At 39.5% G+C, this 16618-nt stretch overlaps 1 protein-coding gene across 1 annotated transcript in view; it reads right to left on the bottom strand.

Moving 5' to 3' along the window:
* Positions 1 to 16618, bottom strand: part of LOC128030466 (RNA-binding motif, single-stranded-interacting protein 3) — a 124098-nt gene that overhangs the window by 91675 nt on the left and 15805 nt on the right. The window contains exon 2 of the mRNA XM_052618127.1: positions 4283 to 4440. Within this exon, the coding sequence (XP_052474087.1) occupies positions 4283 to 4440 (158 nt within the window). The remainder of the gene's footprint in view (positions 1 to 4282; positions 4441 to 16618) is intronic.

The following is a 16618-nucleotide window of genomic DNA, read 5'->3' as shown; positions in this document are numbered from 1 at the left end:
GTGCAGAGCTTTTGGAGTCACATCAATATCTGATCCCCTGGAAACCAGATTCAGTCAGAATTTGAACACAAGTCACCTTGCACCGCAAACCAAAAATGTAGTGTTAGACTAACACTTTAACAGGGGAATTTTCTCTTTCTCTTACCGAGGCCACAACAGGTATCCTATTCAGTGAGAGCCAATAGAGAGCAACATGACTAACGTTATCAAGGCAAAATCCTATCTTTAATTACAGGTGTGACCAATTTATTTGCAAATGTGGATGTACATAGTTAAAGGGATTGTTCACCCAAAAATGATTTACATACGCCTATGTCCTACATCATCCAGCTGGATGGACTTTTTATATCCTTGGTACAAAGGATTGGCAAGCCAGTGTGTCTGTGGTTTGAACTGTTGAGAAGAATTTGAAAAGATGACTGACACCTTCCTGCTGCCTTAGAAGTCGGGGAGGCAGTAGACAGTGCTGATGTCAATAAAACAGTCGAATCCAGCCTAAAAGACCTTTATCCCAAGTGTTTAGGCTGTTTTCGACTAAACTTCCTCTTCCTCTCCCACCTCACACATATTGACAAGAGCTGTGTGATACTGAGGGAGACAGAAAGACTTCACGATGACTCTTGATGGCTAGCAGATTTTTGGCCCTCGTACGCTCTTCTGAACATGACCAGGGCAGCTGAGCTTCAAGAGGAATCTGACCTCAGGTTAGATGTGAATGCTGGAGACATGTTGCTGCTTTCATGTTTAAAAAAAATAATAACAGCAGTGAGAAATAACCACAGAAATTGTCTCATAAGGGAAAAGTCACTTTAGAGACTTTACCCTGCACCTATTAAAAAATAATAATAATAAATCATAAAACCATTGAAGTGGAACAAACTGCAGTACATTTTTTCTTCATGAAACAAATTTTACATTGGTCATCACGTGATGACTAAACACAACACTATTATTACACAAGTAAACAACAACAACAACAAAAACTCCTTAAATTCAAACATTTATATTAATAATGTATCATGTGAAACTCACAATTAGAGTAATCTCAGGTTTCCTGAAGCCATGTGATAGTGCTGAGTGAAGAACAGACTATTAATATAATACATCCTTTAGATTTAAATAGTTGTTTTGGTGATACTGGATAAAAGTCACTGGAGAGACGTTTACTTTTAAGAGTGTACCGAACACACATTTGATTCTGGCACACTCCCTGAATGCTTTTTGAAGCAAACCAGCGGCCTGAATAATACTCGAGTTAAAGAACATGAATTATGAATCAGTCTTCAAATCATTCGAAATTCTAGCCTGATTTTCTCCTTGTGATTAGACGTTTCTACAGTGGTGAGAAGGAGACATAAATCATGAGTGCAGAAAAAGAAGATGACAAATGTACTGTAAGAAAGCAACACTTTGAAATAAAAACCATGACCTGTTACTAGCCTTGTCACTGCCTCAGAAATGGTTTGCATGCTCTGGATGCCTGAGTTATTCGAGCCCAAGGGGGGTTCTGCCGACTGAAAATGAGATCCTACCCCAGAGGCCCCCCTAGATATGGCAGGCCAGTACACAAGGGCAATTCCTTCACTGCCTCAGTTAGTCAATCAGCCTGATAGACAGAGAGCAAGGAAGGGGGTGCATTCTGGGCAGCAAGCCTTGGCTGCTTTTCAGTGATAAATATATATAAGATATTTAATATATACTATATAGACGAGGAATATAGTATAAAACCAGGAAAATAAGAACTGCTTAATGCCAAGATACCACTGGAAGCAATATAATAACTTTCTGATCTTACTCACACAGGAAAGAAAAACACAAATGAGATCAATTTTATATCTCGGTTGTTTCTTCTAGACAGCAATGAGATTAAATGGAAAGCAAATGAAATCTCCTGCTCCCTAGATTTTGCTCTTAAAAAAAAGCGATCTTCATAATCTTGCATCTGTTTCTTCTATGGTTTCAAACATAGAATGAAATGTCAAAAGTTTTCAACATGACCCAAAACATGTCAAATAAAAGACGAGATAAAACTAAATTAAATAAAAAATAGAAAAGCTGTGCTAACCACATTCATTTTATACAGTATACTGTATGTCAGTTGTTGCATTTGTTTGTAGTTTTATTTCTCCTCAAGTTTTGTTTTGTATTTTTCTCTACTGATCTGGGAAAATCTGTGGAATACTGCAAAATGAACTTAAAAATAAGAGTGCTACTAATCTAAACAAAATATGAATAAGAAAAAGATAATGTACAGAACATTTTTGTGTGCACAGGTTTAATTTGCATCTGCAAAAGAGCAATACAACTTTTTAATTGTGCACATATATACTGTAGTAAGATACAAATTGGCTAAAAACATACAGAACTTTGTTTGTAATGAAATTCCTAATTCATCCCATAAAACCTTGCTCCAAGTGTGAGCAGAATTGAGTTGGATTGTGTTCACTTTCTCTCTGTAGCATTAGATTATAATCAGAGACATAATGAGGGGCTCTGAAATGCAATTATTTTAAATGGTATTATAAAATGCTGTGTCCTGAGGGTTAATACTCCATGATATCGAATCGTGGAAAGGAAAAGTAATAAACTGTCTCACAGACATGACTCTCTGCCCTCTGATTTCCACCAACACACACACACTCACAAGATGCATAATGAAAGCACATAAACATGATGATGACATGTTCACCTAAGGCCTTCATTAATAATTCATGATTCATATTCAGGCCTTTTATGAAAACGCCACGGTACGTTTTCAGTTTTTTTTGTTGTTGTTTTTTGTCTCAGTAAATGCAACACTCTTTCAATCTGACCTTTTTACCTCTTCTAATGCAAAATAACTGAGACATTAAAATCTGGATGTTTGTTTCAAAGTCACGATGTGGCAAACATTCTGCATCTGCAACCTGACATCGTGCCATTCCTCAATTACAAGATAATCTAATTAAAAAACTATGAGCACAGCAAGCAGAAATCTAAGGGCTCATTTTCATGGCTGAGGTTTGAGATTCTGCTGAGGCGACACTTTCTCCTTTAGAGTCTAACCCCATTGTACCTTCAGCCTCAAAACCCTGCCAATCTTCCGCGGGGAATCACACAAGAAGATCTCCGAAATGTCAGCCTGACAGAAGCACTTTTCACTGCCCTCCCTGCCACTGAAGCAGAGCCACTGGAGGAAGCAAAAGGGTCACTAACTATGTGTGCATGTGTACAAAATGTGTGCGTATGCATGCACACAGCTGTAAGATTTAGATTGCAACACTAAGGTGCCAGATATGCATGCATGGCATCTTAATCACTGTGGAGTTATGTAAAAAGAAAAAAAAATGCAAAAAGTGTTTGTGGACAGTCTTTTTTTCTGCTGAGCCCCAAGGCAACCCCTTTGACCTTTCCAAAATGTTACTGCCCATTTGGCACAGCAGCCACAGCTAATAAAACTTTTATAATCATGATTATTTTTTATTCCAGTCCCACTCCAGGCCTTGGGCTAACTGGACCATGGTAGCCCAAGACCCTGAGAGAGACTGAAAGATGTTATGGCAGTCTGTGGCCTGAGTTTTGACGTGTTAACATTGTGAGTGGCATGTATTTACTTTTTTTTTAAATGAAAATAATGCTTATTTTTCTGCATCTTCTCTCTCTTTCTCTCAAAAAAAACAAAACAAAAAAAAAAAACAATCACAATGAATTCTGGGCACTATCTGCAGCCTGGTAATTGCACTCTTCTGTGTAGGGTCCACAAGACAAAGCAGTCCTTGGTTTAAACGTTGCTTAGAAACCGCTGACCCCAGATCCATGTTCTCATGGTCAAATTTGCATGGGTGTAATCAGGAAATTCTGAAATATTCACAGAAGGTCGTGGAGCTGGAGTAAATGTCTTAGGTATTAAGGCAGAAAGCCCCCACACAAGATTTACATCTGCATGAGTCATCAGAGAAGAAGAATATATAAGCTGCCCCCTGGTTCTTGTACAGCATTTTATAATGACCTCCCTACATTCTAATGATGCTCACTTGCCATCACCATTTATGGAGCTATATTCTTCTCCACAACCACACAGTGTTTTTTATATATACATATATATATTCCTGTGACCTCCTGTGCTTGGATTTACATGATTGCATGAGTCCTTGCATTGGGTACCTATGTCTTTGCAACTATAAATAGGTAGCCTATAGAGTGGCTGCTGATATAGGTGTATAGAACAACACACCTGTTAAGACAGACAGAAAGAGGAAAGCAGGAAGTGACAGATAGGGGACATCTGGGAAAAGATACTTACGGTTGGCAGAGTTTGATGAGGTCCTGGTCAGTGGTGCCAGGTGGAAGGCCCCGAATGTACAGGTTGGTTTTACTGAGCTGCTCCGCTGCACTATGGCTGCTGCTATTGGTGCTGGGGCTGGGCGGAGCCATGGGAGGAGGGGGCGGGGCATATGACTGCTGCAAGACAAAGGCATATGTTGTTATTAAAAATGTATATGATTTATATTAGATTACTGTAATATTCACTTTTGAATAGCAAGATCTCATGACTTAGAAAGAAAGATACAAATTAATATCTAATGTGCATCTCTATCCACTGTGAGCTTAAACATGCCTTTAGGAGATGAATTTATGAGCCTTATTGAGAGTCGACACTATATTTACCATTAAACAAGGCTGTGAGGAAGAGATCTACAGTCCATTCAACAATTTCTAACACCTTATGAACAATGCATCTGTCTTGTAATTTGTTTTGCAACCACATATATGCATTTAGTAATACTAATATAACGGAGAGTTCTAGCCCTGGCCTCTGAATGGTGAGTTATACTCAGCATCACAAAAAATGAATACCTTTTTTTTTTTGGTCGTTATTTAGTTAAGAGAAATTACCCTGTCAAGCCCTGGCAAACCCTGCTCTCTTCTTGAATATACAAAGCTCATGACTGTTTGTATTAGGATCGATATATGTTTATGTGAAGACTGATACTATCCATACCAAGAGTATTGAAATGTAAATTTTCAATCCACCCATCACTACTGAAGTCTGGCCTCGTGCTGATTGATTGGTCCATTTAATGCGCAGTGCACCTGGAGCATAGACGCCTCCAGTCTGGATGTTGGAATATTTCAGATGCTTTGCCAGCTAAATCTTCGTCAGCCGGTTCTTTACAATTTGACTTATATCCCTCACAGTTTGTTTTAATTTGCATCAGTTTAAATCAGGCGCGGCATTTCCATATGGCCACACCCTAGCCTGTAGCCTCCACCACCATACTGAGTTTTTTCAATGCCATACCCTAGCGTTTCCCCAACCCCAGAACACGATTTTAACAGAGTGACCTTTCCCCAGAGCCTCAGGGTGGTGCAACCTGTGCGGGGCAAACAGACAGCACTCCGAGGTCCCCAGGCAATCTCTGCAATACCCCGAGGTGTTCTGACACACAGCCACTGGTTTAAATATGATATCTTCCCTGATGAAGATTCGGTGAGGATTTTAGACTGCATACACACTGTGCATTCAGTATTTCCTGACAGACATGGCAGTCAGATATAGAAACACCACTGTGACAGTTAGACTGCGGTATGAGAGCTATTATTTATCTGTTTGCATGCGCAATTTCCTAGTGATGTCTATGTAATGGACTGTGTGTGTGTGTGTGTGTATATGTGTGTGTGTATATGTGTGTGTGCGCTTTCTCTGTGTTTGTGATAATCATTTGCTGTCAGTTGTGCTGTATACTGGCAAGTCTCCCCTGGCATTAATCTATTACCTGAACTTCCCCACAGCCTGCAATTTCCTCCAGACAAACGTTGAGACAGACAGACAGACAAACAGACAGACAGACAGACGGGCCTATCGAGGCTAGAATAGATTCTCCATTATATAATTCACACACCCTGCCTCAGGCTACAGTTATGAATGAACCCATTGAATACTCAGGAATAGGCCTACAACACACAGACAGGGAATAGAAGATGACGAATTGCCATAAAAACACACTGTGAGCATGTGCTTAGAGGGAAATATAAACCTCATGTTCCAACTAAAAAAGTAGGGGGATTTCTATGATTATGAGAATGTTGGGCATAAGCACACTGAATGAACAATTACATACATACATAATTGTTGTTAGCAAGTTAAATTGTAAATTTTAAATAGTAAGTTAAATGCAAAATTTCTGCAAGCTCAAAGAGTAAACAAACACGCACTCTTAAAGGGATAGTTCATCCAAAAATGAAAATTCTGTCATTAATTACTCATCCTCATGTCATGTTTTGTTCATCTTCATTTTGTGACGCAAAATGATTATTTTTTTAAAATATGTAATAATGTGTTGTATAGCATTACTTTTTAACCTAATATTCCCCAGCACTTATTCACACAAAGTTCTGTCCTAAAAGCTGTCTCACTTTGCCAGAACCCAACATGAAATCTGGATATAATAAATACACCTGATTCCCAGAAACTATACACACCGTATGCATGTCTGACGTGCACACACACATGGTTTGTCTGCACAAAATCTTCCTTTGTGAATGGAAGCTTATCAGACCCACCCGGCCCGGTTCTCCTCAGTAGATCGGGGGCCTGGCCTCTGCAACATGACTCCAGGATGGAGACAGACCGAGCGCAAGAGAGCAAAAGCTTGGCTGATCAAAGTGCTCGCCACAGACACCTCTTTCAGCCAATTTGTGCAGCTGTCAGGGGCAGGGTGATAGCGTGTCAGGGTGTGTAGTGTGTCAGGAGTCATGATGGGGGAAGCCTTTGAAACGTCAAAGGCGTTCACTTCGCCATCAGACAGACTGGGATTAGAGGGAAAGAAAGAGATGATGTTGCTTTTAAAACAGACTCCAGCAGCAATCACACATACACATATTCTAGGCGTCTCTATTGCCACACATGCTAACAAATCCATTTCAGTCACACAGCTTTTACTGGATGTACTTAACTTAAGGGAGGGGACCCTGGGACACCAATTGTCTGATGACAGATTTGCTATTATGCTACACATATGTTGTCTGAAACAAATTAGCACATGTAACGTTTACATTTGAGATTTGTCAACTGTTTTTGCTTTGGTAAGAATTATTTTTACAGCATAATTTGTTGATGTGTCCTAGTGGGGTGTGCATATATATATATATATATATATATATATATATATATATATATATATATATATATATATATATATATATATGTTTATATATAAAATTTATCTATTTATAAAAAAAAAAAAATGTATGACAATTTACGTATGTAAAATGTCACTTGGGATGAACATTTCTGAGTTCAAATTTACCTTTATTTTTATTTTTTAAATAAATAAATAGTATTTAACTATTTTAAATAAATAGTCAGAAAACACTTCCAACTCCATTCCTTAAGATATGTAACGGCCAAATAAAAAGCAACTTAAAATCATTGATAACTTTATATCTGAAAATATATCATTAATACAACTAAATATAAGCCTACCTATAGCTAGTAATTAGTGGATGCTGTTTAGCTTTGGTGCTCATTCAGTCTGCATGGGTTTGAGTCTGGCTTGCATCATTTGTTCTATTACTCTCCCATCATTTCTAGCCATTTCTATTCTGAAACTTTCAATCAAAGTGGCAAAAAGGCAGAAGCCTTCCAGAGAATAGGAAATCAGCTATTGTCTGCTAATTAAACAATTCCTGCCTTTCTTCTTTTTGTCTTTTGCTCTCTCTCATCCCTGCCTTCTATCACTCTTATGACTGTAATCTGTCCATTCAGCCGCCCTCTTCTTCCTCCGACTGGCTTCTGTAAACCCTCTCCTTCTCTCCCCCGCCCCCTCCTCTACTATGGATAAATCCCTCCCTCCCTCCTGCCTCCCCTCTTTTCCCTCTGAATCCCAGGGTTGGCCGGTGCGTAGCCAGGCTCTGCTCTTTATTAAAGGTTGAGTGATGTGCACACACACATTATCTCCTTGCTGCACGTCCAGATAGCCTTCATTTCCCTAAAGAGTACTCCAGTCGCCAAACAATTAGTACTTCCTGGAGAGCCCTCGAAAATGGGTTTCGAATGGTTGCCTCCTCTCTCCTCCAACCACTCTCCCTCCCTCTGTCCGTCTCTCTCTCTCTCTCTCTCTCATTATTTCTCCTCTACTGTTGTTCGCAGAGAGAGACTGACCTCTATCAGGTCAGCTTTCTTGCGCTGCCTGCTGAGTATGTGGAGTTAACCCCTGCCTCCATCACTGTGATTATGCTTGGGCTGTGGAAATGTACATGGGTGCACACACTTCATGTGCATTCATTTAAAATACTCCTTGTTTTCACATATTGATGCATTACTGCACGTGATATGGGTCAATGACTTATAAGAGTGATTGCTTCATCCATGGTAAAGTATTATTAATATATTTATTTATAATCTAGTTTAAAATTTACGTTTTTTGAAATGTGTTTTTTTTTTTTCTTTAGATATATTATGAATTATAGGCCTGCACATTTTGGGGGGAGCCACATCACATGACTGACTTATTTCTACAATATGAACTCACTTGGTTTTATCATAAAAACATCTTATCTAAATTATTTTTCAGAGACTTCACAAACACAACCATGACTTTAATTTGTTTTTGTTTAAATATTAATAAACAGTGAAGCAGTTTTGCTAGAATATTGTTTTGATTTGTTTTTCAAACAAACAAGCAAAAGAAAAATGTGCTAAACTTCTAAAATGTTATCATTTTAATGAGGCTTTTTTTCCCCTCTTCATAATGACATCAGTTGTATCACCCTGACATTTCTGGCTTTTTGTAAAATATTTCAAAGTGAAGTTTTATGACAGGAATACAAAACTTGTATTCAGAGAGTGTAAATGCATTTTTTATGTATTTTTTTTCAAACATTCATGGATTGAACAATGGAAAGAGCATGATGTCGTTGACCAATATGCCATGATTTTTGCCACTATTTTCCACAGATGTGGAAGAAAGGTCTCATAGCTTTTCCATAACAATCTGGATTGTTCCGCAGACAGCGTTCACAGCAAACACACATGCACTTGGCCTCGCTCTTGACGGTAGTGATCGATAGTCCACGCCATGACCCTGCCGTCACAGGGACCAGAGCAGGACACAGCGAGCATTACTCTCCTTCCCTCAACTCAACCCCCAGGGCCCCTTGGGGCGAGGGAAAGAATGCCGGCTATTTAGGGAAAGGGTTTGAGATCCCCTGCATCCGGACAGCGGAGGCCTGAAGAAGCCCTAAAGATTACACTAAACACTCTGTGCATGCACACACACTCAGCGTACCTAAACACATGACTCTATCTGACCCATAAATATATTACCACATGCATTAGCCCATTAGGCTCTCGAGAAGATCTATATGTTAGAGCTACTGCAGCAAAGGTAGGAGGGAGACTTCTTGTGGAGAGAGAGAGGGAGTGAGCGAGCTTTAAGCCTTCTGTGCAAGTGGGCATTGAGTGCTCTCTGCCATTAAAGCTCAAAGTCGATAACATGCACCATTATAACCTCTTTGAATTGCAGAATTTGGTATGAAATAAATGGATGGTCTGCTTTTACAGCTTTCTTTTGTGCTGGAGACATAGAAAGCGATCATTTCTGATGAAATGATAAAAGTTTGCCCTCGCAGGCATGACATTGAGCATGTCATTGGCTTGTGACTCAAACAAAGGACACTTGAAGGAAGTGAGCATGTCAATAATCAGTGTCATACATCATGAAAGTGTCATGTCAGTATCATCCATCATAGACCTTTTCCCAGAAACCAATGCCTCCTTTTACTATCTAATTATCCTGTAAATATTGAATCTTATCAAATCTTTTTTTCTGAAATAACACTGTTTAAGAGAAAATTCAGGGGGAGGCAACATCACTTTCCCCTCGCTTTTAGTCTCATTAGATCCTAAATCATGGCATGAATGTGTAGGAGTACCTGCAAGAAAGAGGCTAACAGTCATGTGATGAGGCAATGCCTCTTTAGCACTATTGGCTGTGAATGGGATAAATCCCGCCTGTTATGTTCGCAACTGCTCCATTAATTGGCCTGAACGGGTAAAACTGGTGGAAATAGAAGGACTTATTGACCCCTCACTCCACAACTGTTGGCCATTTTCTCAGACAGGCTTTTGCTCTTTGTTCCATATATGTTTATGGAGAGGCTATGTGTTTGGATAATAATTTTATGGACATTATCCAAATCTAGAACACCACATTGTCGCTGGGTCTCTTATAATATAGTTACACAAGGTACCCAGAGATGTTTTTTTTTTTGTTTTTCTTTAATTAATCTTTAGAAGTGCTTGTGGATTTGGCCCTCATTCCCAAATGAGTTTATAACATCAGCAAGAACAACTAAATTTGCTCTCAAGTAAATTAATGTTACTTCTCTGCAGTTTTTAATCAAGTTACAGCGTAATTTTAAAAGATTCTTTAGAGAACAAAGGCAGATAAAATGCTTTAGCTTTTCCATAATTCTGTATGCCCCATGTAAGAATAATATCAAATGAGAACATTTACTGAATCTCAAGTTAAATCCTTTTTTGGAAATAATTGTGTAAAGTTTGTCTGAGTTAGCAATAGTAACCAAGGGGAGCAGAGAATGGGTCAGTGTTGATATGGCCATATTTGTTCACAGCCAGAATGTTTATTAAAAAAAAAAAAAAAAATTCTGCAAGTGTGATGGTTTTAGAGAGCACTTCATTTGGTAAAATTAAAGTTGAACTTTGACATTTGAGTCATCTGAAAAGTTGAAATGCTGTGGCTCTCTGGTGCTTTCAGAATTTTGTTTGTTTTCGCATCACAGCAACTGATCAACCAATAGCGTGTGTTTGGGGGCGGGATTAGGCATTTAATGTCAGACATATATAGTGTTAGGGAAACCTGTTCGAAAACATGCATTATATTTGAAGATAAGCTATCTAAAATGAATAATGATGTTCACTTCCCTCCCACATACTTTTTTACTCACATCTTTCACGTTTGACCCTTTGAGAAACTACAAAGCGGAAAGGGCCACACACAGACTAAACAGGTACCAGAGCACCGGTCTTTACCTTTTATAATTCTTTCTGTCAGCAGGAATGTAAGGACAAATAAGCTGGCTTTAATTTAGAAGAAACACGCTGCTCCAGACACCTAACCACACTCCAGCTTGTTAACGTCAGGCCCACGCACCATTAATGTCATGAACGAGTTACACAAACATTCGCCCAGACAGCACTAACAACATCTTCCTCACCAGCCTCTCTCACGACAGCACAGCAAGCAAAGGTTCACACTCAGTTTGCAATCAAACTTACCCGCCTACGCAACATATGACAATCTGCGCCTCATCCCGCACAGAATCAGCTAACATCTGTGGATCCCCTGTGATGACACTAAAGGATTATTCACCACAATTGATCGACCTCTCGAGTATGTGCAATGCATGAATAACCATCACCACCTCCTTGTTATGCAGATACATGCTAATTTCTCTTCAATGTATTCAAAATGCACCCCGCCTCTTTCTTCACTGAGGTCAAGTTTTAACTAAGTTGGCATATACAGTATGGGAAAAGCGAATGCAGAGGGGCTCAGGTTTTAATTGTCCGTTTTTGTGTCTTGTTTTTTTTCCCAGAGAGGTGGAAAACTTCAAATAAAGTTTGCATGGATTTAATCGCAACTGGAATTGAGACCAAATTCTGAGTTAATTTGTAGACTACATTAGCAGATGTCTCTCTATTTGAATACTTCTTCCTTCATGACCCGCGAAATCCCCGGCCCCTCAGGGGCAAGCGCAGCACATTCAAATACGAGGAAACAATCAGAGTGTGCTTATTTGCATATGAACGGGAGATGGAAGCCTGCAAATCCGCGGCAGCCCATTTTAATCGGAGAATGACTTCCTCTTGTATTGTTACGAGAAACAGTCTGATAGCATTCTCTCCTCTCGTCTCCCAATCTTCCTGCCGAAATTAACATCCGAATGTGCTGCTCGCTTCAGACCAGACCGCTCGGAGAGCCATGCAGGCAGCAGCAGTCCACCAACCTCTGTTGCCCCAGCAACAAAGTGGAGGACATGGTGAGGTCCTATCAATCAATTAGAAATGTCTCTGTTCACCAGAAGCATTGAGCCACTGGGTCATGATTTCTCCACAGTCTGTCAAATTAATTACGGCCCATGCCAGAGCGGTATCGCTGTTCAAAAATGTTATTTTTAAAGTCTGTCACCTCAGTCAGCAGGTTATTTTTTTTTTATGTATTTTTGTAGACCAATATTCTATATAGCCTTTATGCTAATTGCTGCACCAATACAATTAAGTTTAAAAAATGCATTAGTGTTCAAATTAAAAATTGAGGAAAATTTGAGGAAGTCAATTAGTCTTTTTTAGTCAAGAGTCGTACACAATTCATTTAGCTCGAGAAGAGCTCATTTCCTTTGCCTTCATTAAAATTCCTTTGTCAGGTTTGTTTTTGCAGCAGGGCTTCCAAGGACTCCGGACTCGACCCATTCCTGTCTCCAAACTACTCTTTTTTTTCATTCCCAGATTCTGTCTGAGGACCAGCCACTGTTAATTAACATCACGTGACAGCTGGGTGGGTTTGGGGGTCACATCCATGTTACAGTGATTTAATGGAGGCGAGCTAAATGAAATAATTTCTTTATTCAGCACTGAGAGTGGCGTGCACATGGTAAAGTATCAGGCTAAAGGTTCTGCTCCTGGAAATTTCCACTGGATGGGATTCATTCAACAAAGCAAACAAATATTTTGGATTTCTTGGTCTTTCTCTACAGTTGCTGTACCAGAGCGCGTGCACACACACACACACACACACACACACACACACACATAGATGATAAAGAGTCTTACATGCCGCATGTCCTTGTGCCTCCCTCCACATTGAGTCATCAGCTCTGCACTCCATTAATCACACATCATCAAATGTTATCACATCATGTTAGTAAGTGTGTGTATGTGTGTTTGCGTCTGTGTGTGGTCTCCAAATTCCATCTATATGTTGAGGCCTCCATATAGCCTTGCATTTCCATGCTCTTTCAGACGTAAATACATAAATAAATGATAAAAAAGCACAGATCCATGTCTCAATGTCACGCTCTCTGGGTGTTACAGAAACCTCAGCTAAGCTCAATGCTGACATTGAGATGGAGAGAGATAGCCAGTCTTTGGCCAGAGTATTATATTCCTTCAAATGGTCACTGAATACGAGTGACATTGAAGCAGCCATTAATCAATTTTCATACCTAGTCCTTTATCAGTCCACTAAACGCTGGAGCCTGATTTGATCGATAACAGAGGAAGAGGGGAACAAAACAGATGCTGGCCGTGCAGATGATGATCAAGACATACTCTGTGCTAGTAATGATTTAAAAGCCATATCAAATTGCCATGAAACCTTTTTTCCCCTTCCTTATATTGAAGAGGATGAGAGATCCTTTAGGCTAGACGGTATACAACCATTTTCTGTTGAAATTCGATGCACCAAATATGGACAGTGTGTCATTTTTCTCAATGCAAAAATTCCAGCTTAAAATGCAAATACAAATAAGCAATTACTTTTAATTGCTTATAGTGCAATATTTGCATGTTACAGTAAATATATATGTACATTCAATGCATTAATATGTTTTAAATTCAACATACGTATTAAATAAAAAAAATACATTTATACTATTTTTGTATTAAATATACGCATGCATATTTTATATACATTTAATTACAAATAAAATCTATTTTTATAAATTAAATATATATACATATGAATATTTATTGACAAATGCTACCTGTAAAAGAAATTCCTAATACATGGCTTTCAAACATCCATCACTTCAAAAAGATGGGTTTTTTTTTGCAGTTACAGCATTTACCAGAAGAGGCTTACATGGTCATGCTAACCAGCCAAATCTTGACCCCACTGGTTTGAGCATTCCGACCAGCCTGACACCCGTTGGGATGACCAGTGGCAGTGTTTTTAAAAAAAGTCATTATTTTTGCTATATTAATAATTACATTAGATGATTTCAGATTTGAAACATGGCTACATTATAGTCCAGCATCATAGATGTGTGCATATCCTGCGGCTGTGTGACACATGTAGTGTTGTGTGGGCGTGTGGGCGCTGTTTGGTGGAGCTGACGGGAGATCCACAAGGGTGCTTCTGTGTCAGAGCACACACTCAAGAACGTGGCTGTGGTCCATGCGTAGGACATGAGCAAGCTAAGATGATCTGTTAGCCCATGTGGAGTCCACACACACTGAACACATGTACAACGGATGCATAATATAAAGTGAACAGGATGTCACATTAGAATATATCATTTACGCTGTTATTAGATTGCAGAATGAAAATTATTAGCTGCACCTCCACCTTCCTGTCTGAGTAAATAATGACAGATTGTTTTTTTTGTTTGTTTTTTTGTGAACTCTTCCTTGACCGCTTGTGTTTTTTCAGTCTATGAACACAGTCTGAGGTGGGATGGACAGTATTCTCTCTGTCTTTTAATTCCATGTTGTTTGTCCACCCACTCAATCTAATTATCTGTTGAGATATTTGCGTTTGCCGGACATAGTGTGATCATTCATTACAAATAATCAGGGTTGAGTCTTGGTGTAATGTCAGTGTGGCCTGTCTGCTTTAAACGCTTGATGGAAAAGTGTGAGAGTGAAGGGAATAGAATGACACACAAAAAAGGAAAATCCAATTATTTGTGCATAATAACAATCGTGCGGTATACGCAGGCAATTGCCAGCACATACTAACCGGCCCTCGCTGTCTCTCCTACTGTCTAAGTGCCAATTGTGGTACAGGCGTCTTGAGCAAGGCGTCTTTCCGCTAGACCCATTAGAAGTTGTGCCGTGCGTGATAGTGCTGTTTAGTCGAACACTGCACCATAAGAGCTCGAGTGCACCAGCTCGCAGTACAAACACACACACACATACACACTTACGTGCGTGCGCTGATCAGGTTACCAAAGTAGATGGCATGCTGTTCCCTTGCAACATCATTAAAGCAAGGGTGGGGATTTTCCTACAGCTCTGCGTGTCTAGCACAATGCAGTCGTATCACTGTCCTCTTCTGGAATGCAGCGGTGTTACCTAAGAAAGGCCTGCGTGCATCGAGAAGGCAGGATGGAGACAGGGAGGGATGCATAAATGATTCGGAATGGTGACCGAGTGAAAGAAAGAGAGATAAAGGACCCAAAAAGGACACGAGGGGGGTAGAGAGAGAGTACATCAGAGGTAGGCCCCTGTGAAGTACCTCTTGTTATTAATAATTGATTCTTTCAAAAGACTGTGCAGATTAATTGGTGGTAAGGGGTGATCCTGGCACACACACACCTCTGGGAGTCTCTCTGCAGCTGGTTTCCAGTAACGCAGGCTCAACATGAGGTCGAGAGACCGGCGCTCCACTCAAGAGAGAGAGAGAGAGAGAGAGAGAGAGAGAATGAATTTGAAATTTAAACCTACCTAGAATAACTTGAGCTGTGTCTGCAGTCTGCAAGGAATTCACTCCAAAGCACTGGAAAGTATACACCTTTGCATGTCAGACAGTTCTCATACTGTTGTACCTGAACCAGAGGACACAACCCGCACCATTTGCTTTGATGACTGCATTTAATTTTATAAACCATAAAATCTGGATAGTTCATAGAACCACACAACAAAATTTTATTCTTAATAAACTATTTTCAGTTAAAATATCTTTAAAATACTTTAAATAAAATGAATATACTTTAGGGGCAAAGCTGCATAAGATATAAAGGGCCCTATCATACACCCAGCGCAATGCGACGCAAGGCGCAGCGTAAGTGTATTTGCTAGTTTCAGTCTGGCGCCATTCGCATTTTCCCGTCCAGCGCCACGTCGTTTAGTTAGAAAATGCATTTGCGCCCATGGGCTTGCTGGTCTAAAAAAGAGGTGTGACTGTGTAAAAAATAGACTGGTCAAATAGACAACTCAAACCTGGTCTAAAGTCTAAAGTCGCAATATTTTTTTGTTATTTAAAGAGTGCGTTGGTAGAAATTGCGCCTCTGGGCGGGTTCACAGTGCGCCTTGACTTTGCTTATTACACACAGGGATGTGCATCACACAAATATTCCACAATGTAAATAGCAATCCGCCATGGAGCGAGCGCATCTCGCTCTTAAAGTTAATGGGAGTTGACACTGATTGGTTTCTTGAACGTTAACGCCCCTTACTTATTAAGAGAATAGGGACAACCCATTGCAAAAATGCACCTTGGTGCACGGACCATTTTTCAGTCGTTAAAATAGCAAAAGAAAAAGTGTGCTTTACACTTTGGGTTTATATCATTAAAATAGGGCCCGAAGTCTTGCTTTACAAGATTGTATCTTCAAATTATGCATATTTAGTGTATTTTGTCTCACTTCACTGAATGGTTTAAATTATAAACAAGAAAAAAAAAAATCATTCAATACACCAAGACAAATAGTGACATAAAAAAATATATAGACTGCTGGTGGTTTTTTTTTTTTTTTTTTTAGGATTTTGGGTCCTAACAGAACTAACTAATGAACTAATCACAGCATGAAGATTCTTCAAGCATTCTTCACATGTGAACAACAATAGCACAGTTTGGAACAAAATGTGTTTTCATTTTTAGGTTACCTGTTT

The sequence above is a fragment of the Carassius gibelio genome, chromosome A16 (genome assembly GCF_023724105.1).
Source record: "Carassius gibelio isolate Cgi1373 ecotype wild population from Czech Republic chromosome A16, carGib1.2-hapl.c, whole genome shotgun sequence".
NCBI classification, from domain to species: Eukaryota; Metazoa; Chordata; class Actinopteri; order Cypriniformes; family Cyprinidae; genus Carassius; species Carassius gibelio.
Note: the sequence above shows the minus strand (reverse complement) of the source record. Positions and strands in the feature narration are given on the sequence as shown.